This window comes from Anguilla anguilla, chromosome 1 (assembly GCF_013347855.1).
Source record: "Anguilla anguilla isolate fAngAng1 chromosome 1, fAngAng1.pri, whole genome shotgun sequence".
NCBI lineage: Eukaryota > Metazoa > Chordata > Actinopteri > Anguilliformes > Anguillidae > Anguilla > Anguilla anguilla.
In genome coordinates, this window is record NC_049201.1 from 18,263,185 (window position 1) to 18,285,613 (window position 22,429).

General features: G+C 42.5%; 2 protein-coding genes across 2 annotated transcripts in view; one reads left to right on the forward strand and one right to left on the reverse strand.

Moving 5' to 3' along the window:
* Nucleotides 1-5,756: 5,756 nt before the first annotated feature.
* Nucleotides 5,757-11,572, reverse strand: exd1 (exonuclease 3'-5' domain containing 1). The gene is made up of 11 exons (XM_035410859.1): nt 11,328-11,572; nt 10,982-11,050; nt 10,649-10,682; nt 10,113-10,195; nt 9,662-9,735; nt 9,012-9,098; nt 8,519-8,623; nt 8,324-8,404; nt 8,091-8,234; nt 7,094-7,285; nt 5,757-6,766 (listed from the first exon to the last, which is right to left on the reverse strand). The coding sequence occupies exons 1-11, from the start codon at nt 11,464-11,466 to the stop codon at nt 5,978-5,980; spliced, it is 1,797 nt and encodes a 598-aa protein (XP_035266750.1). The 5' UTR covers nt 11,467-11,572; the 3' UTR covers nt 5,757-5,977.
* Nucleotides 11,573-14,517: 2,945 nt separating this feature from the next.
* Nucleotides 14,518-22,429, forward strand: part of LOC118208156 (RAS guanyl-releasing protein 1-like) — a 37,222-nt gene continuing 29,310 nt past the window's right edge. The window contains exon 1 of the mRNA XM_035382558.1: nt 14,518-14,642. The gene's annotated coding sequence lies outside the window, so the exon portion shown is untranslated. The remainder of the gene's footprint in view (nt 14,643-22,429) is intronic.

Sequence of the window (22,429 nt, forward strand, 5' to 3'; positions counted from 1 at the left end):
AATATTAATTCCCCACTGAATATGACAAGTGCTGCGCTGCCGTGACTAATCTCATTACCCGGGAGAGCGGGGAGGCTGGACAGGGGCCTGGTGATAGCATGGCTGTAATTAATAGGTTATGAAAGCAGATGGAAGATGTGGGATGTCAGAGTCATTACACAGTCTCCCTGTTTACTGTTTTATCCCCATTCCTGTCCCTTAAAAAAATACATCACCCAGTTGAAGAAACGACAGAAGCCTGTAGGTCTGCACAGAAGTGCTCTGTACATTTCAACCTGACCAAATGCCGTTTGTTCCCTCAAATGGGAAGCTTCCCGCAAAGTCTTTTAATCCCCATAGCCCCACCTAAAACAAGCCTCCGCTCTCTGCTCCCGTGGCTATAATCCCACCCCCAAAATTAAACCTATCCTTTTAACCTTTTAACTCTCCCTATAGCGCAATCTGTTTAGAGGATCTCTGCAGTCCCAGCCTTGTAACCCTCATCCAAGCATAAAGCCACACACTGTAACCCAAAACCCCTCCCCCGTGAGCCACACATTGACACTGGCCCTATAATCTCACCTTTCAATGTCAATAAAAAACCCCCCAACACACACACATAAAAACAAACAATCCATTTCTTAGATGTATTACTATATGCTATAATGCATTTTACAACATTTACCTGCTACACTTTTATAGCTATGAACTCATCTGTGCAGTAGCAACTGAGTTGTGTGACAGAGGTGGACCAGCCCTCATTAGGTGGAGGTCATTTCCTGTGGCCTCTAGTGCACAGGGTCAGATCTCTTCTCTGGACCACCTGTGACTGGTTTCAGTCTGTACTCAGGCTCATCTGTGGTTTACATCAAAAAGAAATTAAGTTGCATTCAATTAAAAAATATATACTTTCTAATTATTAAGAGTATTATTACTATTGATATTTGCATTTGTATATGCAATGTGTGTGTGTGTGTGTGTGTGTATGTATGTGCGCGTGTCTGTACTTGAGTGAGGTGTTTAGGTTAATAATTGTACATGCCTGCTCAATTACATAGGCATTGCACTACTGTGTTAATTTTTTATCTACTGTGGTCAAGTTTGTCATCCCTTTACTGTGTCACACACTTTCCTCTACCTTCACTGTTACCTGCAAATTACACATCTTCTTCCCCCTCTCTTCGGCATACGGAAAGCGGGCTTGCCTCAGCTGAAGGACGGAAAACCTTGTGATGGCTGTTGACCCCTAGTGGTCGGAGGAGGGAGCGCAGTGCATTCACCTCCGCCCCACACATAGCCAATAATCAAGCCGACGATGCGGCGGCTTCGGAGGTGAATAATGAATAACGCAGCTGGCCATGTTGCTGTTTCATCTGTCTCGCAAAACTGCAGAGGGCAGACAACAAAAACAGATGCGCTGACTCACATCTCTTCCTGTCAGCTCCTCTGGCACTGCGTGCGTCCGTCAGAAGCCCAGCGGCAGATTGTAAACCGTCAAGTAAGGCTCACGGATCCCTGGGCACGCGAGAAGCGGCTAAGTACCCCACAGCCTCATTAAAGGCCGACAGCGCAATCATACCCTGATTGGCTCTTTCTGCGCCCCAAACATACTAATGCCCCAGAGGAGGGACAGCGTCATCAGGTGCTCCGCTGTTGATGGTTTGCGAGACGTGAGGCGCGAGTGCCTTTCAGGTCGGAGTACAGGGCGTATAGAGATTACCTGATCATCAGCGCGGGCCTCTGATTGGCACTGAGATGATGCGCCATCAGGGCTGAAGAGAGCTCAGGCACGGGCGATAACAATCAGCAAAGGCGGTGGCGCTCTTTTCACCCACTCCTCTTTCCGCTTAATCAACCTAACAACTCCGTAGCCCGGGAGAAGGCGAGCACATGCCCAGGCCGTATGAATATTAATGATGGTCTTGGCATAAATGCGCTGAAGAGGGAAAACCAGCGAGCTGGATGGCAATTGACACTCCTAATAAGGGAAGTGAGGGTGGGTGGGTGTTGGGGGAGCGGAGGGTGTGTGGGGCATGTAAATCATCCCCTCTCTTTAATTAATAATTCATAATGTCCCATTAATTATGAACCAATTTGTAACCCAACACTAGTGAAGTAGGCTCCTGGTTGCTTAGGAACGGTGACCCATTTTAAATGGCACCCTGCGCTCTCCATTGTTGTCGGTAACCAGATCCCTCCCGCGAGGGTGTGAGGCTCCCGGTATTGTCGTAGAAAGTAAATAAACGGGGAGCATATAATAACATTTGTTTTGGGTTCGATCACAATGGGTAAACAAGCTCGCCTCATTAATAATGCAGCGGGGCTCGTGCGGAGAAGCCTCGGCAGTTTAATGAATTCCTCCGCCAGGACACGCAACATATTCCCTCCGATGCAAGAGTACACTCATTGAGTGAAACAGTCGGAACCATCTAGAGAGTTTAATCAAGCTTCTCTAAAGCCGGCTGGCTTATCACAGTGATGGAGGCAATCACTTGTTGAGCTTGTTCAGTTGTGAAACTTGTGGGAGGGCTCGACTGCGCATGCAATGGTTGCCAGCTAAAACCCCATGCACTCGTAATACACTCGCTAATAAGCCACTGACTACAATGCATTCAACACAGTGTACAACAGGAAAAGCTATCATTGTAGAACAGAGGCATCTCCGATGAAAACTGGCAACCTGCTGGTGCCAAGTCAGTAATGTACATGCTATAGCAATATGACAGAATGGACCACAGGCAAACCCTGCCTTGATGGGAAGAAACTAATTGTTTCTGGTCATTCTGAGCTCCTGGTCAAGGATAGCTAACAGTGCAGCCCAGACATCACAGCCTTAACACTGCAAATATTATAAATATTACTTTTGTGATCCTAGGATGTTAAGTTGCATATACGTGCTTATTCTCATTGCTTTGTCCCACGTCTTGACCTGTTTTTGACAGGCGTGCCTCGGAAATGGCTCACAGGAGAACAACAGTCATCACACTAAAATAAGATAATGCAGATGTCCACCGACCAGGAAATGGCACAGACACCAGAAGGTAAACAAACCTCATAATTTTAGAATGTTTATGAGTTAGCTCTGCCTTTCTGTCACACATTAAAAATAACCGTTAAATTTAAAAAAAGGTATGTATCTGGAGCACTTCCTGCCACAGCATAAAAAGGTGCAGTCACCTTCCCACAGAAGGACACACACGACGTGGTTTCAGAAGGCCGGAGGAGGTAGGAAGCCCTGACTACCGTGTGACCAACCTTCTGTTCCTTCCTCGCCAGCCTGAGAAACAGGAAGTGGAACTCATTATGCATTATTGTGACTGACAGGAAATGCAAGGTCTTCAAGAAGAAAGCCACTCAGCATCAGTCAACAGGGGGCCCAGCCGAGTTGCCGTTGTTCGGCGCCCTTTTCCTCTTCGGTGTTGCATCGATAGGGGGAATTTGGGGGGACGCAAAAGATAAGGAAGAAAATGACAATGATGTTGATTCACGACTCACAGATCCCCCTTGCCCCCCCCCCCCCCCCCCCCCCGGTTTTTAAGTGTGGAAAGAAGCTGACTGGTAAAATCTAATTCTGGGGGGCTAACAGCACTGGCGATGAAAGTCTTCATGCTGGCTGATGTGCGGAACTGTAAGGGGGAGACACAAGCTCTGAGCTGAGATGCTTATGTCCACTGTCTCAGGCTAGAGAGAGATCAGAGAGATGGGTCACCGTGAGACACAGTGTGTGTCCTCTCCCGTCTACAGCCACAATGCTAGCATTTTACTTCAGTTTCTCTATAAACACAACAAAATATTCTCACAGAGCTGCATCGAGGCTGAATATGAGGGTGCTATATATTAGTATGGTAGGTTAACGCTTATTGAAAGCACCGGTATTGAAAATGGCCGGAGCTCCAGCAACTCTTTTCTTGACCATTTATGGGAGCTGAGGAGGTGCCAGTCGCTATGAGCGAGCAGGCTTTGTGTGTGGCTCCCTCCCTGTTCATTAAAACCCCACTTTATCCATTTCAGGCTTTCAATTAATGGCCTTGGCAGTGGCCCAACCCTCTACATGAAGATAACCATGGCGATAAGACGTGATGAATGTGTTACCCACTGGTCTCAGGCTTCCCTGCATTACTGTTTTATGCTACAATATCCTGCTTTGATGCCAAAAGGTGATGATGTGTCCAAAATCACTCTGTTCACATTTCTGGTCTCTGGCCGTGTTAAAAACATAATTCAGGAAAAGGATAGAGGAAATTGATAAAGTGTGGCAAGAGTTGAGCTTTAGATGCATCAAAACAAAAGATAAAAGATAAATTGGTTCGGCAGACTGGCATCATTAGCGGTCATGTCGACACAAAAGCCTCAAACTGTAATGGTTTTGCAGACATCTGTCAACGCACTAGCCTTACTTTTATAGAGGCAATCGTGTTTTCTTTAAATTAGCACTGAAAATCCATCAATCTTTTTCTTTGAACCTCAATTACCTCACCTAGCAACCAAAAAGCTGCAAATAAGTCATGCATATTCGGACACAAGATCTGTAATGGGTTTGTCGCATTCTTTCGATGTCTTTTGCGATAAAATAAGCAGATGTGAGAAAAAGCACTGTGGCATTACAACTACCCTGAACAAGGACTATTAAAACAAACCCCCAATCAGAATCAATCACAGACTTAATTTTTACACTTAACACTTTACTTTATTCTTCATTTTATGGAATGTCCAATTGCGGCTGTAAGCCTGCCGAAACGTCACAGAATCCTCCAAAAACTGTACCCTCCCACCACTTTCTATCCTACAGTCCTCCAGCTAAACCGCACAGCTGGTGCGGGCAGTTGCAAGCATCCAATCAACCACAGGAGTCACTATTGTGTGATGTGGCAGGGAAAATCCTGCCAATTAAAACCGTCCCTCGCTGGGTGACCCAATGGCATCACTTTATGCATCACGTTAGCACTGGCTGTCAAGACTGAATTATAGAATACTGCCTCAGCTGGATTATGCTATCTGTGTCACATTATCTACGGACATGCTACCGACAGCACATTGTTCTAAATGCCCGGAGAACCAGTCTTTTTTTCACATAACCATTTCATTATTGATATTCTGTTCCAGCACACCGTACCATTTTTTTTTCTTATTGCGCTCTCTGAAATGGAGTAATACTGAATAATTAGCACATTTTACAAGGGGGACCAGCTTTCGGGACTGCAGGTGAATCACTAAAAGGGCCGCAACCTTCATCAGAATTATTTTTTCCTTTTTCCATCAGGGGTCAGGCAAGGCTTTTATGAGTGGCGCTGCTGCATGTTTTCTTATTTTAGAAGCTTGAGCTTGAATATTGGTGGACTAAGAGCTTGCCATTAATATATGCCAAGGATCTCATTACCAAGTTAAATTACTACACTTCACACAGACCCTACAAGTACAATTAGCCACACAATTTGTCTAGCGTGTAGAAAAAAAAGGGGAGAGGAAACGGGAACTGATTTTAATTCACAAATGTTTGCCAACAGGTATGAACAAGTGCTGCAAACATATTGCAAAGACACAAAAATGAAACGGGACCAAAAATGCACCATGCATCTTCTATGACAAATCACTACTACTATGATAAATTACTCGACTACTTGGATAAATCAAGTAATTTTTCCAGCTGCTATAGTCATCTAACATTATGTGAAATTTGTTCAAGGTGGTTGTCCCTACACAAGCAATTTAAGCCATTTCTGTGACAAACTTATAAAAGAATAAAAGAAGATTAATATCAAATATAAGCCTTCCCCTCCCTCTTCCCTTGGCATCGATCCAAGAACGAGAACACAAAAACACAACCGGCAGGTTCAATATCAATACTTTACTGCCACCTGCTGGACAATCTTCACATAAACATTATTTGTCCAACCACTGACAACTCCTTCCACTAAATGAAATATGTCAACAAAAAGTTAAATCGTATCAAACATTGAAGATATACTTTTTAAATGAACATGGTACATCAGGCACTACTTCACTGACAGGTCTTCCTGAATGAGCTCGACGAGAGCTTAAACTGGGATGAAGGAATTTGGGGGGGTTTCTGGAAAAACAAGCCCCTTCCTAAGGAGACGATATTTTCAGGCATGGTTCCAGTGGCTGGCAGGACCGCTCCCAGGGGTGGGGCTGCCCCCAACCCCCCGGCGACAGCCAGTGGACCCTGTTGGGAAAGGGGTGGGCTCTGGGAGGCATCTGCTGCCCGCCCCACAGGCTGGGGCCCCGCCGCTTCAGGAAGCTCCCTGGAGACGAGCGGCGGTATCTGAAGACACAGGCCCCTTCCTGCGGGGGGGTAGGCGGTGGCGGCGGGCACGCCCACCCCCCGCTGCGGCTGTCGCCCCCTCCCGGTCACCCCCTCCACCGTAATCTCCAGCGGCCTGGTGCCTCCCGCCACGGACGCGGGGGCGGCCTCTCCCGGCGCCGCCTTCCCCGGGATCGGAGTCGCCTCCAGGCTTCCTGCTGGACGGGCGCTGGGCGACGAGGGGAGGCTGGTTCTGAAGGGGGTGAGATCACCGGGGCCCTCCTCTGATGCCCACGGACTTCCCCCGCCCGCCTCTCCGGGGGCAGGCTGCTCGGGCGGGTCTGTGTCCCAGCTCAGGGGGGCGTGGCCCTCGCCCGGCTCCTCGGTGGGCGGGGTCGGCCTGGGGCGGGAGCGCACCAGGAGGCCGTCCTCGGCCACGGGGTACCGGGCCAAGGCCCAGTCCCGCCGCCCGCGCCTCAGGCTCTCCAGCTCCCGCAGCTCCGCGGGAAGCTCCAGCCCGCTGCTCTGCAGAGGGCGGGACACACGGTCACAGGCCCGGCACCTTCCCACACCACTAACCTCAGATTCACGGTCTAAATATGAAGTACGCTGCCGTCCACAAAGCATCAACCAATTTAAATACACACAAAATATAAAGAGGAGACACTAAACTCCTGACTAAAAAATGGTCAGCTTGACATACTAAAATCTGAGTGCTGCATTTGCCAAAAAAAGCATTGAAGCGCCACTGTATTTGAGCAGGGTGTCGGTTTTATCCTTGTTTGTTTACGAGGGCCTCGTCAGCAGAGGGCAGTGTGGTCAGGGGGGGGGCGGAGGGAGGAGGCGTCTCACCGTGCCGATGTCCTGCGTGTTCATTGGCTTCTCGCGGCTCGCCGCGAGGTAGGCGTCCACCCGACCCATGTAGTCGGACATGAGCTCGTCCAGCAGGACCATGCGCAGGGCCTGCAGGTGGATCACTGAGAGGGCCATCACCTTCAGCAGGGAGACGGGACAGGGCCGCACGTACCACACCTCGCTGTCCTCCTGCGCACGTAAACGCACATGCACACACAAGCACACATGCATGTATGCACCCACACGCACGCATGCACACACAAACACACATGCATGCACGCACGCACGCACACACAGACACACGCGCGCACGCACACACAAACACACATGCACACGCATGCATGGGCACAGACACACACATACACAAATGCATGCATTCACACGCACACACACACACACACACACACACACACAGACACACGCACATGCATGCATGCACACACACACACACACACACACACATTCATGGGCACAGACACACACACACAGATGCATGCATTCACACGCACACACACATACGCACGCACACAAACGCACAGACACACCCACTGTTAGTAGTAGTAAATATAGGCTTATGAGTGAGATATTTTACCACTAGACTGTCCATTTGTCCCTCAGTGATCCTTTATTTTGCATGATGAACAAGCATGCTAATTATTTAAATAAATTGTTGGGAAACAATCTCAAGGCTTTTTCTTCACTGCAGCTCAAGGAGAACAAAGAGCACTCTGTATTTATCCATGTTAAAATTATCTGTGGACATAAGAAAACATTGCACTACAAAAAAAAAAGTTGATAACTGGCTACACACATTGGCACTGATTATACAGCTAATTAATAAATTAACTGTTAATGAAGCAATTTAAGCACAACAGGTTGAAAATGCTTATTGGTTTAAAGGTAAGGTTTCTGCTTCCTGGTTCCCATTTCATGAGTCATAGCTGGTTACAGTGCAGCATTCCACCAGCTTGCTGATCCTGGCATGTCTGCATACCTTGGTGAGCTGTGACTTGATCTTCAGGGAGGCCAGGCAGGAGGGAGACATCTTCAGGTGCAGACCCACCACCTCCTGCAGGGTACTGACCCGGTCGGGGAGGAACCCGCCCGTCTCGGCATGGAAGAGCATGACGTCCGCCACCTGGGGGCACAGATCAACGAGGTCACCGCCAGAAGTCAGCCAATCCGCAGTGGGAAAAACCTCCCTTATTCCTCCTCCTTCGACTGTACCTGAGTGTCAAAGACGTTGCAGAGGTTCACCCCATACTGAGTCCACAGGCTTCCGGCAATACCACGGCAGTCATGGGTGACCTGCGGAAAAAGTAAAACACTTGCGAATTACTACCTTTCTCAGTCTTTAAAGATGGAAAGAGAAGTCACAGAAGTTGAAGAGAAAAATCTATGATTCCAGCCCGCACTACTTACTTTCAATATGTGGTTACTTTCCAGGATCATAGACAACCCATTCTTAAAGGCCCTGGCTCCAAGCATCAGGATGTCAAAAAGGTAGACCCTGGTCTTGCTGGCAATCTGTGAAACAGATATGGCATTAGTGATTTTTATCAAAACTATTTATTTGATTTCCAGATCCCCAGTATTTAAAAACAAAATCATTTATATAGCCTAGATCTTGACTTTTATTTCAGAAGAAATTTTGGCAATGGAACTTTCCCAAAGATACTTCACTGAACATAGGTAGCTGCACCTATGAAACATGAATCTACTTGCCATTCAAAAACAGTAATACTTTAAATGGTGTTACTCACACCACAGCCAGATTTTAGAGTGAAACTGCCTTCATGCTAAAAAAGCCTGTTCAGTACAGAATACAGCCGGCCCTACAGTTTCACTTATTTCTCCATCTGGCGGCTATTGGAAACCTGTTAACACTGTTGCACTGTGTGTCCTGCACATTCACCTGCAGCCAGCAGAGCCTCTCGTGTTGGGAGACTCCGACTCCATCGGCGCCTATCCCAACCACCCACTGTTTGCGTATGTCCATCACCTGTAGAGAAAAGAAGACATTGCATTATCCACCACTTCACATTCAGCAGAGAGGAGAGGAGGCTGCTGAGGAGAAGATCACAGATGCTCATACTACAAACCAGCGGTCCTCACTCCTGGCCTCGGAAAACCACAGGGTCTGCTGTTTTTGTTTTATTTATACCTTAAAATCAGCAACCAATAAAACCCCAGGAAATCTGGGTCAGTGTTGCATTAGCTCTGACCTGGCATCAGCACCTGTAGCCTACTAGGACTGAGAAGAACAGAGAGCGCAAACCAATGTGGACGATTAAACATCTCCATGTCCAAGTGATTTCATTGGGAGCCACGTACAATCCTGGGAACCTGATTATGGGTGTGCCCTGTGTTTATTTAGTATTACTTCCTATTTGATTCTGTTCTACACACTGGAAGCTTTATGGCTTCCTTTTTCCCAGGACAGCTTAATTGTCCACATGAGAGGGAGTCAGCTTTCTGTTGTGATCTATTCCGGTGCAGGGTCAATCATCAACACCTACTGCACATGAAGCAGACATATTCCGAAGGCTTTCACAGATGACTCACAGCAGGCCCAAACTTCTCAAAAAACTCGTCAATGACGACAAAGTCCACATATTCGCCATCATCGTCATCGCCATCTGGAAAAACGATTTTTTTCCCTCTGAGAACTGAACAACTTTCAACTTTCAAGTTCAATTAAGCAGCAACATTGCCTTCAAAACAACAATATACAGTGCACACTATCAAATTTTAAGCGGATGCCTAATTTGGGAAGGAAATACTTTTCCTCAAGCAATTCCATGGAAAATGGTCAGACTAAAAGCAGAGCAATTACCTGAAAGTCGTTTCTGAACACACAACACTTTTTTCAATTCCATGTCTATACATACTGTACTACTTGCTAGCAATGGAACATTCACTGAGATACTTCCAGGATGGGGGCTGCTAAAGGCCTACCATGCTGAAAACTTCTAATATATCACTGTGACTACTTTTGAATCTACAACTGACTTACCCAATTTTATACTCTTCCTGTATGGCTGAAACTCAGCCACAGGCAATTGACCTTCATTGCTATGGTTGTGATCCTCTTTGTTTCTGCAACACAAATGACATATAAAACATTTACAGGAAGTCACCCAATTACATTGTGCAGTGTATAAAACAATAACAAAGCATCTGTGATCCTGTTTGCATAGAACCTGTTTGTATATATACATAGGACATATATGCACATATTTGTCTTTACCAAGATAAATTTGATTACACATATCACAGAGAGGAATACTTACGTTAGCCTGGCCTAATACAGACATGACATAAAGCTGCTGAATCAATCAATAATTCCTCAAACAGAGACCCCTGGAGTGTGTTACATGGAGTCCAGGTTGCTGTAAATCTGACACCCACTGTGAGATCCTATTTGATCTTTCTGCTTATTAGCTTTATCAGGACACTTTCCAATGACAATACCATTAAATTGTACAAGAATGACTGTAAGTACAAGAATGACTGCAAGATTCCAAATTACATACGTTATGTAATACATACCCTTCCACAGGCTTTGGTGCATTTGGCAATTCCACTGAAAACAGACACAAATCAAAGCTTATACAATCTGCTTAAGAAGCAGGGAGAACACAAAAAGAGTACTTTGCCTGCTAAAGTTTTCTTTTTATGGAGTACAGTACGGTATAGCTCAAACATTCGGTATAGCTCAGTGAAATAATTACCACTAACTACAAATCAAGAAGGATTTGGGGAAAATATCAAACGCAATTATAGACAGGTCTACATTCAGAAAATTACCTAACTCTGGTCATTCAGACTAGCAGTATGTCAAATGGCTATACACATAAAACGAAACTCAGCTAGCCTCCTTACCATTCAGAATTTCATGCCCAAAGAAGAGTTTCATACCCGCAAATTTTCTTCCACTTTTAACATCTACAACTGAAAAGAAAGGTGAAAAAAACTGTCAGCTAGCTAAGACCATACAGACTACTGTCATTTTTAAATAATCATTTGAATGCGATAACAGTTTGCATAATTGACAACAAGCTATGGAAAAAGATCGCAATGTTTTTAGCCACCTAGCTTCTACATGACTACGCAAGCAAAGCTAGGTTTGATCAATAGTAACACGTTTTAATGTCTTGCATTGGTGACCCTGCAGCTACTCATAACAAAATTCTATGTATTAGCAAACTGGCCCTCGAAGTATGCTCACCGTCTCCTAAAAGCACAGATTTATTCAGGTTGATACGCTCAACTGTTCCAGCATATGTCGCAGTCCTGAGAGTTAATTGTATACGTTTCTTTTTAAAACTGTCTAAGAACTGGTAATCGTCCATAGTTATATCTTTCATTTTTTCAAATACAATTTGGCTCTGGTTTATGTTTCTGTTCACAATCCTCAATTCATATTTGGCAGCAATGGCTGCAGACAGAAAAGGCTTAAGGCACACCCGTAACCCGGCCTACCACGTGTTGCAGTATCATTCTATCAGCGTTTAGCCCCGTCAACATCCCTGACGTGATTCGATGTTCGAATATGCAGTTACCGATATATTAGCCTAACCACACCCAAGGCATAGTTAGGGAAAAAATAATTATTTTGCTTGGCTTTTAACACGCAAAGCAATGGAATGACGCCTTAAAGGTGCGTTTTGATCACAGTCTATGATTTTGATGCGATTTTTCTAGTGTATGTTTTCAATTGTTTCTGGCAGTTTTTGTGTGCTTTGAAGGATATTTCAGATAATCACTTTTAGATAGGCCTACTGATTGTGTCGCCATATCCTTGACTGGTTCCTTTAATGGCAAATTCTTAATACCTTGCCAGTTATGTTTGGTGTGGCAGCTCTGGATCCAGTCTACTATTAGTTATCCCCTTTTACTGTAACAGGCTACCATTCCGAAAGATAGACAAAGGGAACAAGCAACAGAAAACCTCTAAATGCCGTTCATTCAAAATATTTGACATTTGCAATTAAACATAATAATTTAAATACCCAAATTTGTCGATAGAATGTTCAAAAGTAGGCGGGAGGAATGAAGAAACAGACGAGAGAGAGAGAGAGAGAGAGAGAGAGAGAGAGATGCACTTCCGACTTATGTGCCAGTGGAACAAACTAAAATGAGGTAGAAAGCAACAATGGAACAAACACAACTAAGGAACCACTATAAAACAAAAGACACTTCTCCTCTGCTCCACAATATGACTCAGAACGAAAACTCTATAATTAACTAACCTTCTCCTCTGCAGTCATAAATGCTTTACCTTGCAGGGACTGAGGATGTTGACCCTGATTGCATGATGCTGGGTTGAAGTGCAGAAGGGGGGCTGAGCTCATTTATGGTAAGGACTGGCTTATCTAAAAGCAGACAGAATCACTATTAGTTCAAGTAATTGCAAGTTGCTAAAAACATAACTAATCACCATAATATCATTATCAAATGACCCACTATAGCCTCTTTTAAGGAGACCAAACATGAATCACTTAGGAGGTAATTCAGCTTAGCAACGGATTACCTTTTACAAAATAAAAATGTATTCCTACTTTTCACAACAGAGGTGACAGTTGTAGTTCATTATTTTTTAAGGCCAGCCAGTGGTGAAATCTCCACCTTTGGCCAAAACATCGCTTCCATGTGACAATGGCAGGTGTGTAATGCTGACCTCTGACAACTGAAAATGAAGCTACCTAAATAAATTTCAGTTACAAACTGACAGGCCACAACAACCATAAAACTTCAATTGAGTTTCTTATTTGAATGTCCTAGATTTGGAATTCAAACTAAATCCAAAAAAAGCAATAATGACGTGGTGGTGAGGTGTGACCGCATTGGGCCCTGGTACTCTAAATAACTGTGTTGTGTTATTTCTCTGGAGAGGTAATAAAACCGTCCAGGGAAGGACATGTCATAACACCCTAGATTTGTATGTATAGATAAGAGCCTCAGTTTGTCTTTAAATTGCCTGAGGAATTCCTGTATATTTTTGAGGGGAGTGAGAAACAGAAAATGGCCTAATGATCAGGTCAGCCAGAGCAAGCCACTTTGTAACAATGTCATATTGTTTGGACCATGAACAAGTTACCCATATAAAATTTTATTCTCCCTCTCCGGTATGCCGTAATCTAAAAACTAGCTATCCAACAGTGGTTACATGCTGTCACTTACTTAATAGCTCTAACCAGGGTGCCCTTTGTAGGAAATGCTATATACTAGATGCACAACATGTGGCAGTGCAAAATTGAAGCAATGTAACTGCAATCCATACTATGAAAGGAGGACCATATAACATTAAATGATGTCCAGATACTGTAGCACACAGAAAATTTTGCGTTGTTCACTGTCTTCGGATTTAGTGAAAAATACAACAGTTTGTTACAGTAGTAGTCAGGAAACCTGTACAATGCCATTGTAAATGAATGCTTCCTGACTAAATATTTCTTAATCTAGACATATTGTTGTCACACAAACCAGTGTGTTTGTCTACAGTATGTTAAGTTGAAAGTATCAAAAACATGCAAAATTCTGAATCAGCCTATTATACTTGATTAAGGTGAATAGGCCTTGTAAGTTAAGACACACAGAACTGGAATTTGAGGTGAAGACAGACATTTAATTCACTCCCCTAGTATAGATTAATTACATGAGTGTAAATGTATCAAGATATTTCCACCAAAAGGAGAACTTAATCTAAGGAAGACCCAGATAAGCTTACTTGAATCAAGTTAGTAGACAACGTGAATATACATTCTATTTTCACAGATGCTGTACATGTTTTCAGGATCTTACGTGAGTTCCTCATTTTGCCATATATAGCCCTGGACAAGCATTTGATTCTTCCAGTCAAAAGTAAGTGACTTTACAGATGTGTTCACTTTAATAAGTACATGCTGTTTTCTGTGTACACACTATGCTCATATTTTTGAAAAGCCAATATTAGAAGTCATTAATTAGTACAGCAAACTGTCAAACAACTAAGACTACTGTTTTAACACCACGAGCCCTGTGGACTGCTTTTTCTCATTATCTAGCTGAGTTCCCATTGGCCCGAAGATGTTGCCAAAATAAATTACATGCCTTTGCATGCCTTAACTAGCCTTGCATTATGGCTCGCCATTTTTACAAGCTGAAATACTGAGGTTAGAGCGACACACTTTCGTCTATTTTTACAGATGAGGTATGTATCTTTCTTTGTTATAGAATCATGGTTAATCCATATACCAAGCAGGAAGTAGATGTGTCGCAACAGTAAAACAATTTTTATTTCAGTAATGTTTAGGAGAGAAGTTATAGGAGAGAGTGTGAGAGAGATAGTGTGAGTGTGTGCGTTTGTGTGTGTGCGGGGTGGAGGGAGGGGGGCTGTTTTTACTAGGGGGAGGGAACTACTTGAGCAGCAGGGAAGTATTCAGTTGCACAGCCACTTGTGATATAGGCTCGATAAACACTTTGTGTTTTCTTTATTTAGCATGGAGATCATATTATTCTATTTAGAAACTATATTTGGCGTGAGACTATGACATAATTGAAAAAGGTAAGATTTATTGTCATTGTTTTGTTAAACGTATATGCGGAAAGGTTTCAAAATACTATTTGAATTTTTTTGGCATCTGTCAAGCGGATTGTGTTCTCATCGAACAGCGTCATTGGGATGTGTGTCTTCTTTGATCAAAGCAAACTGCACTCCATAGCTAGGGTATCATTATATACTATATTCCTGTGATACTGTTGAACTATCTATGGTGCATAAATGTATTCTAGGAGGAATTTAACATAACCAAATATGGAGAGTAATGATTTTGAAAAGTACATGCAAAACAGCTGTAGTGAAGAATTGCTGAATAAACCTGGGATGTGCTATTTTACACTTGAAATGTATGCAATGTTTTTTATTTTGTTTTAAGTATTCAACCTTATTATAGCCAATCAAGTTGAACAGGGTGTTCTTACTTGCTGTTTGATTTATTTGGAGGCTTCAACAGAGGTCTATGTGAAAAATTATTCTAAAAAATCTAGTCTGTTGTATAAGATAACATTTTAGATGAGCTTGTTTTAATTATGTTTCATGTGAGCTCTGGTTTTTAAATGCAAATAAATGAAGTGAGTGCAATATAATTTCTGGCCACAGAGAGGCAGGCAAGAAGCAAGAGCATCAGTATCATAGATAAAATCATGGATTCACAAATCTTTTCAGTTATTTACATTACATTACAGGCATTTAGAAGACGCTCTTATCCAGAGCGACTTACACAAGTGTACATAGCTGGATATACACTGAAGCAATTCAGGTTAAGTACCTTGCTAAAGGGTACAACAGCAGTATCATACCTGGGAATCGACTTGTGGCTTGTGACATCCAAGTCAAACCCAGCCACTAGCATAGCCAGAGGTCGGAAGCCCAAAAAACCAAGCAGATTTAATGCCATGTGTTTAATAATTCAACAGCACATAGTTACAGATAAAGTTGTTGAGATGAGAGACTTAGAATGACCAAAAGCTGAAACAGAGTCAAGTTTCAGTTCCTTAATCCATTCAGCGTTTCGGGGGCTTACAATTTAAAAGCACCTGTACTCAGATCAGAATCAATTTGAGGAACTTGAAAAACTAGATCTTAGGAACTGATGTGTCTGAAGGCATATCTTTCAAGACGAAAAGTGAAATGAGGTAGAAGGGTTATATGTGAAGAAGGGCTTTATAAATAAACGGATACAAATGGTGCTCTCTTCTTACAGAAAGAGGCAGCCACCCAACTTTTTTAGACACAGTGAGGAGTACTATAATTTCCCCCCATAATACTTTTAAGTGCGAAATGATAAACAGCATCTAGTGGTCATATAGTACAATCTGCATGACATCGCCATAATCAAGGACAGAAACAGAACTGGATTCAATTAACTTCATTCTGGTAAACATAGGGATGCAAGTTCTGTTCCGAAATAAGAACCCAAGCTTCACCTGCCCAAGCGTCTAATTGGTTCTGTCATAAATTGGGTTACATTAAGATTTCCTCAGACTTCCTTAAAATCATCTGAAACATTTAACCAGCCTAGATTAAAATCACCCATAACAATACCTTCAGTTTTAACATAAGGAGACAGAAGTTCAGAAATCTTAACAAGAGAACCCTCAACTGCAGATGTTGGTCAATATATACCTGCCAAAACCACAAAATTATATAATCCTAGTTCAACCTTCAAAGCAATGCATTCAAAATGTTTAGGTAAAGTGACAGCTTCCAAAATTATAACAGAAAAGCACGACTTCACATAAATGGCTACACCACCTCCCTTCCCAGTTCAATCTATTCTATACACATTATAATCATGCAAGGCTATCAGAGTCAGAAACACCTTTTTGCCATGTTTCAGTAAGAACAGGGTCAGCTTGAGAAACCAGTATATTTAAATTATCTAATTTGTCACGCTTAAGCATACTTCAAACGTTTATATGCAAGAATCCAGTTCCGTTTTTGGCCTTGAATACACTTCGATTGTTTAGGCAAGACTGGGTGGACACAGGTTGTAGGGATGAAGTTTGCTCCTTTGAAGTAGAATCATGAGGATGGATAATTATTAGTTTTACATGTATGGAGAGCATTTCTTTTGCCTAACCTGCTACTGTTTATAAAAATAGGAATATAAAAATTAATTGAACTAGTGTTTGTATAGTGTGCCCCACACCTCATGGGAGGTCAGGTTACTGAATAGAGTGCTGACAGGAACTAACAACAGCGGGGCCTGGACTCTGGGGACATCATTTGTTTCTGGACTTATCTACAAGTGATTGGCGAATGTTGTGGAATATATTTGCTGATAGCATCAGAGCACCGAGGTGATTTGGGTGAAGATTGTCTCTATTAAAAAACTGCCTGCAGTCCCAGAAGAGGTTAAAATTGGTAAAATCCACACTGTTAGTGTTACAGGCAGAGGAGAGCCAGTCATTTAGGGTCAGTATCCTACTAAACTGCCCTGCCCCATGGCCAAACGTTGGAATCAGACTAGAGATAAACATCTGACCTATAGTGGACTCCTTCAGGACATTTAACAATTTCAGAAAGTTCAATTTTAGCTGCTCGGATGCTTGGCAGGGAATGTGATTTGTATCGACGTGAATGACAACCCTGTCAATGTCAATATGTTCAGGGATTTTTTTTTTTGTCTAAAAATTTAGCACCCAGTAGGGAGTACGTTTTAGCCATCCTGGCTTTCACATTCCTGATTATGGAGTCACCCATGATCATGGTTTAAAATGAGCATGACAGGTGGAGGGAAGACGCTGCCCTACAATCCTGTCTGTCTGAAGGCAGAACAGCAGTCAGGTGACCCCGCCGAAGACAACAGGGGGCATCAGCCGGACCAGCGGCACCATCCACGGTCAACGGAAGTGAAGATGAGGTGGGGGTGGACCCAGTTGGAAACAGAGAGGGGCACCCTGCTATCAGAGAACAATTATATGCATCCAAGACTCTAAATCTGTTTACCAGCTGGATATCCTGAGCAGAAGGAGTCTGAGAGGAACGCCTCCCGCCGCGTTTTCCATCATAAGCTGTGGACCATGTTTCCAGGCACTGAGGGGTGGAACATGCCCGTGACTTTGGCCTAGGACTCAGATTTCCCCTAGGGCAGCTTTAGGGCCTGGCAGTGTAGTACTCATCTCACCAGTGGCATCAGGAGCCCTGGCAGTCAGGGAATCAAAGAGCTGTTCATCTTGCCTTATCTAATGGAGGATGGATATCCGACCTTCCAATATAGTGATCCACTGACTTAGTTTGAGGCAGCTTCTACATTCTGTATGAGAGGTGAGTAGAGGCATGACTATGTGGCCTTGTCCGGAGCTCTGAAAAGCTGGTTAGCAAGGTACCTCAGGGAGTGTGGTAGTAATCCATCCACAGTTATTTTGTTCAAAGTCAAATGGTTGTAATATACTTCAGGGATAGGGGGTTACTTACAACCTCACCAATTTTACAGAACAGGCCAAATAACCTCCCCACCCCCATTAATATAGCATGATGAGATTGTGATATATTGATCAGTAAGACTGGGTGTCTGTCACTTAAAATGATTTGGTGACTTTCCCCATTTTTTACATTTCTGTGATTTCCTTTTTTGGATCGTAGTCAACCTTAGCATATATATATATATATATATATATACACATATATATGCATTTATGTATAACTGCGGCATGATCCCCACTGTTGATTGGGAAGAGTGTACACATAAGGGGTTATCCTCCGATAGACGTAATCTAACAAGCTTTCTTCTTTTCACACCACAGCCCACAGCCAAGATTGCATAGAGTGGCATCAGCAAAGGCCTTTCATATGTGGCTTCTGCATGCAGTTCATGGGTGCCCAATCAACCGGCAAGGGTGTCTAGAGAGTGATGACATACAAATCCCAGGGTTCATACACTTTTTCACCAATGATTTTCAATGACTTTTCCATGACTTCTCCACAACCTTTAACTGAATTTCCATGACCAAAACAAATGACTTTATCTCAGCAGGACGATTTAAAATTATTTATTGTAACACTAGCAGACCTAAGTAAAATTAGGTCTGCATTTGAAACATATGGTGCCTCTCTAAAACAAATAAACACCAGACAGACACACTTAGATACATTCTTTAATATTTTAATTCGAATAGTTTAACATTTTTGTCAATGTCTCAAATAGGGCTCGAAACTGCCACCATTTTGGTCGCATATGCTCCCGAAATTTAATCTGTGCGACCTCGAAATATAATTGGGAGCATTTGTGCGAGTGCAAATAATTGTTCTGGTGCGACCTTCTTTTTTTTTCTTTTTTCAGGCGAACGTCTCTTCCTCTGTACATTCGCTAGTTAGTACACTCAGTATGTGCCTTGTGAGCTGACGGTGACCCTTCTAACCAATCGTGAGCTTGACATTCTTACCTTTAATGCTGATTTTAAATTGGTTAATATTAGCCTTCAATCACTCCCTTTCGCTGCACTCCACTGTCACGCGACACAGAGAGCTAACGCGTTAACTGACGTTACCTGAAGACAAAAGTTTATGTTCAATTTATTAGCGTTATCGAAAGCTGAAAAGTTGAAGCGAACGATTACGGCATTTTTTTGAAACATTAACGTAGTGTTTTGTGTAGCGACCCGGTTGAAATAGCTAATTTCTCCGATGCAGTTTACTGGCGATTGATTTAATTAGCGGTATTAATGTGACGAGAAGCGCTTTGTCGTTTGAATGCATAACACGCAATTCCTTGAAGAGTCGACTCATTTTAGGCGTGACAGTTTAACTGTTACTTGTAAACCGTACTGTAATAAAAAAAAATCTATTGCATATATTGTTGGTGCTCCTTACATTTTGGTGGGTGCTCCTAACTTTTTGAAGTTGGGAGCACCAGTGCTACCAAGTAAAAAAGTTAATTTCGAGCCCTGATATATTACTGAAGCTGCACTTCCCTGGCATATTGTTGGCACAATAGGGCCTACGTTTACTAACTGCTACATTAGCAGAAGCGTGCCTGTTGGGCGTGCCTGTAAACAGACTGAGCCAGACCGAATTAACTTCTCACACCACCAAAATACCAAAATTACAAAATAATAAGGTTACGAGCCAATTTACGTTTTATTACTATACATACTGTTTTTATGATTGGATTAATTAGCAGTTGTATTTGATCCAACTTTAGCTATATTTCCATTACTTTTCCAAAAATATTATTTTCCATAACTTTTCCAGGGCCTGGAAATCGCATTTTAAATTTCAATGACTTTTCCAGGTTTTTCATGACCGTAGGAACCCTGAAATCCCTAACCGAATGAAATTTCTCATTTTAAAAGTCCAGATTTGATCAGAGACCGTGAGGCTCATCCATGCACCCCAGTGGGGAGCCTTAACCAAACAAGCCACACAGCAGTCCCATATTTTGAATTTCTTAAATAGTTTTAACATTGGAGATAAACTTTCACTGACTGGGCCTATTGATAGATAGTATGTTATCATGTGTACAGTCTTTTTAACAGTATCTATTCTGAAAAGATGGGAATGTTCAGTAACACAAAAATTCCACATCCATAGAAATATTGGGCACAGTCATGACTGCGGATTGTTGATACACTTATATTATAAATGTCATGATTACTGTTGGGGAGCAATAGTGTCCCTTCCATCTTACATCTCAAAGTCATGTGGCCAGTTTTCCCTGCTAGCCACTGATCTGTAGCAGATGAGACATATACTGGCATTTTCTGAACTGCCTGTGGTCTGAGAATGTTCATCAATATTCCAGCATGAATTACGCCAAACAGAGAAGTCACATGTAATGAAATGCTACAGCTGGTAGTGGCATGCAATGCCTTTCCTCAAAACCAACTACCACGTAAGAAGGCGTAAGATCTCAAGCTCTGGGGTAAGATCAGGGTTTTTAAGAGCACCTGTGCTGGAGTACTCAAGATCACTGGGATTACCATTTCATAATGGAAACTTATTTGCTTTTAGTTAAAGATTTATGGGTACAATCAGGACCAGTAAAAAGGGAGGGATATTAGTTTCTTCATATAATAATTAATCATTAATAATGACTATATTGTTTATTAATTTATTTAACATAAGTAGCAATTTTACTACCAATGTATGTCCAACATGCTAAAATACGTGCATACCCACAGATATTAGAAGTGTAGAACATCCTGGCACCACTGTGCCAAGCACACAGGTGGTGTACGAAGTACCATAGGGCTCAGAATATCTGAAATACTCCCTCCGTTTATCAGAAAAAAGGTTTTCAAATCTTGCCCGAGTGTGGGTGGGGCAAATGAGTTGTACTTATTAGCTCTCATGGCACTTTGTTCCATGCTGTATTCTGCTGTGAGCTGCTACCACATTTTTTCTGAAGAGCTGCTGAATTATGCATGCTCTCTAAAACCTTTCACTCTCACCTCACTCCTACTCACAAACATGCAAAAGACAAGAGGAAAGCATTGAGTCACGCCGATTTACTTACACTGATATGGTCTTTCTCAGCAATTTCTCCCTCAGAATTTAACTTGGTGGCTTTTTTTAATACACACAAGACTTGCTTACATTCCTGAATAGCACATTATGTTATACTAATGAATGCTGTGCATAAGAGGTAAATGTGACTAAAACGTGTAGTATTGGGTCCTACATAAGATTAACTGCAGGTAATAGGAAGGAAAGGGGTGAACTGGGAATGGTTGATAAATTAAGTCTGTCAACCGAAGATACCGAGTCATAGCTAAAAAGGTCTTTCACATTGAACAACAGGCACAGCACACTTGTCAGCTATTGGTGCACTCTGATTGAAGCCTCTGCAATGCGAAGCTTTATCAGTGTTTGAGTAGCTTTTTCTTTTTTTCCAGCTTCAGGATTAAGCCAAGACTCTGTGCCAGTCACCCGCTCAGTCTCCACCTTTTGTTCCGATTGGCTTAAACTCGATGAGTCACACTTCACCATCCACAGATGGTGCAAAATCAAACTGGAAAATGAGTCCAATGAATTTATCTTCCCATAAGGCCTTCCTAGGGGGAAAAGGGCCCTTTATTGTGATTAGCAGATATAATCCTTGGTTTAGTCACACAACAATGTTTTCTGGGAGATGTTGTCATCTTACTATAGATAGAGGAGTAATCAGTGTGCCATGACAGTGGCCTTTAAGTGGCACAAAAATACCTAATCTGTTGGACCAGGAAAGGGTGTGGTAGTCGGGGTGGGAAGCTAAGGGTGCGTGCCCAGATATTTTGTGTCTCGGGAATTTTATCAGTGTGTTTTTCTGCAGCCTGTACTCACAAAATGTCAGTACGAGGGCATCTGTCATCACTGAGGCTGTAATGTTGTAGTTCTGACTACTCTCTCAGGAAGAGAGGGAAGACAGCAGAACTGGACTGGTGGTGATAAAGCATACAAGTAAGATCAATCGCACTTAAAGGCGTGTTTGAGAGAACCAATGTGGTCTTAAAATATGTTAAAAAAATACATAAGAATATTTAATTGGCTTGAATTGTTCTGGTCAGTTCTTTTGAAAATAGATAAATTTAATGTTTCTTAGAAAAGCAAAAATATATGGATGAAAACACAGTCACCACCCTGTGCTTTTCTGGATAGTGATATATTTACATTTTTACAATAACTATTTCATACTTTAAAGTTTAGATGGATGTCATATACACCATACTGAATGTATTGAATTTATACTGATGGATTGGTGATAAACTACCCTGTCCAATCCTATTTATCTTTACAAAGTAGTACATTTAATGAATCAATATGCAATGAAGAAACTATTCTGGATAGTATTTTGTTGCATTTTAAAA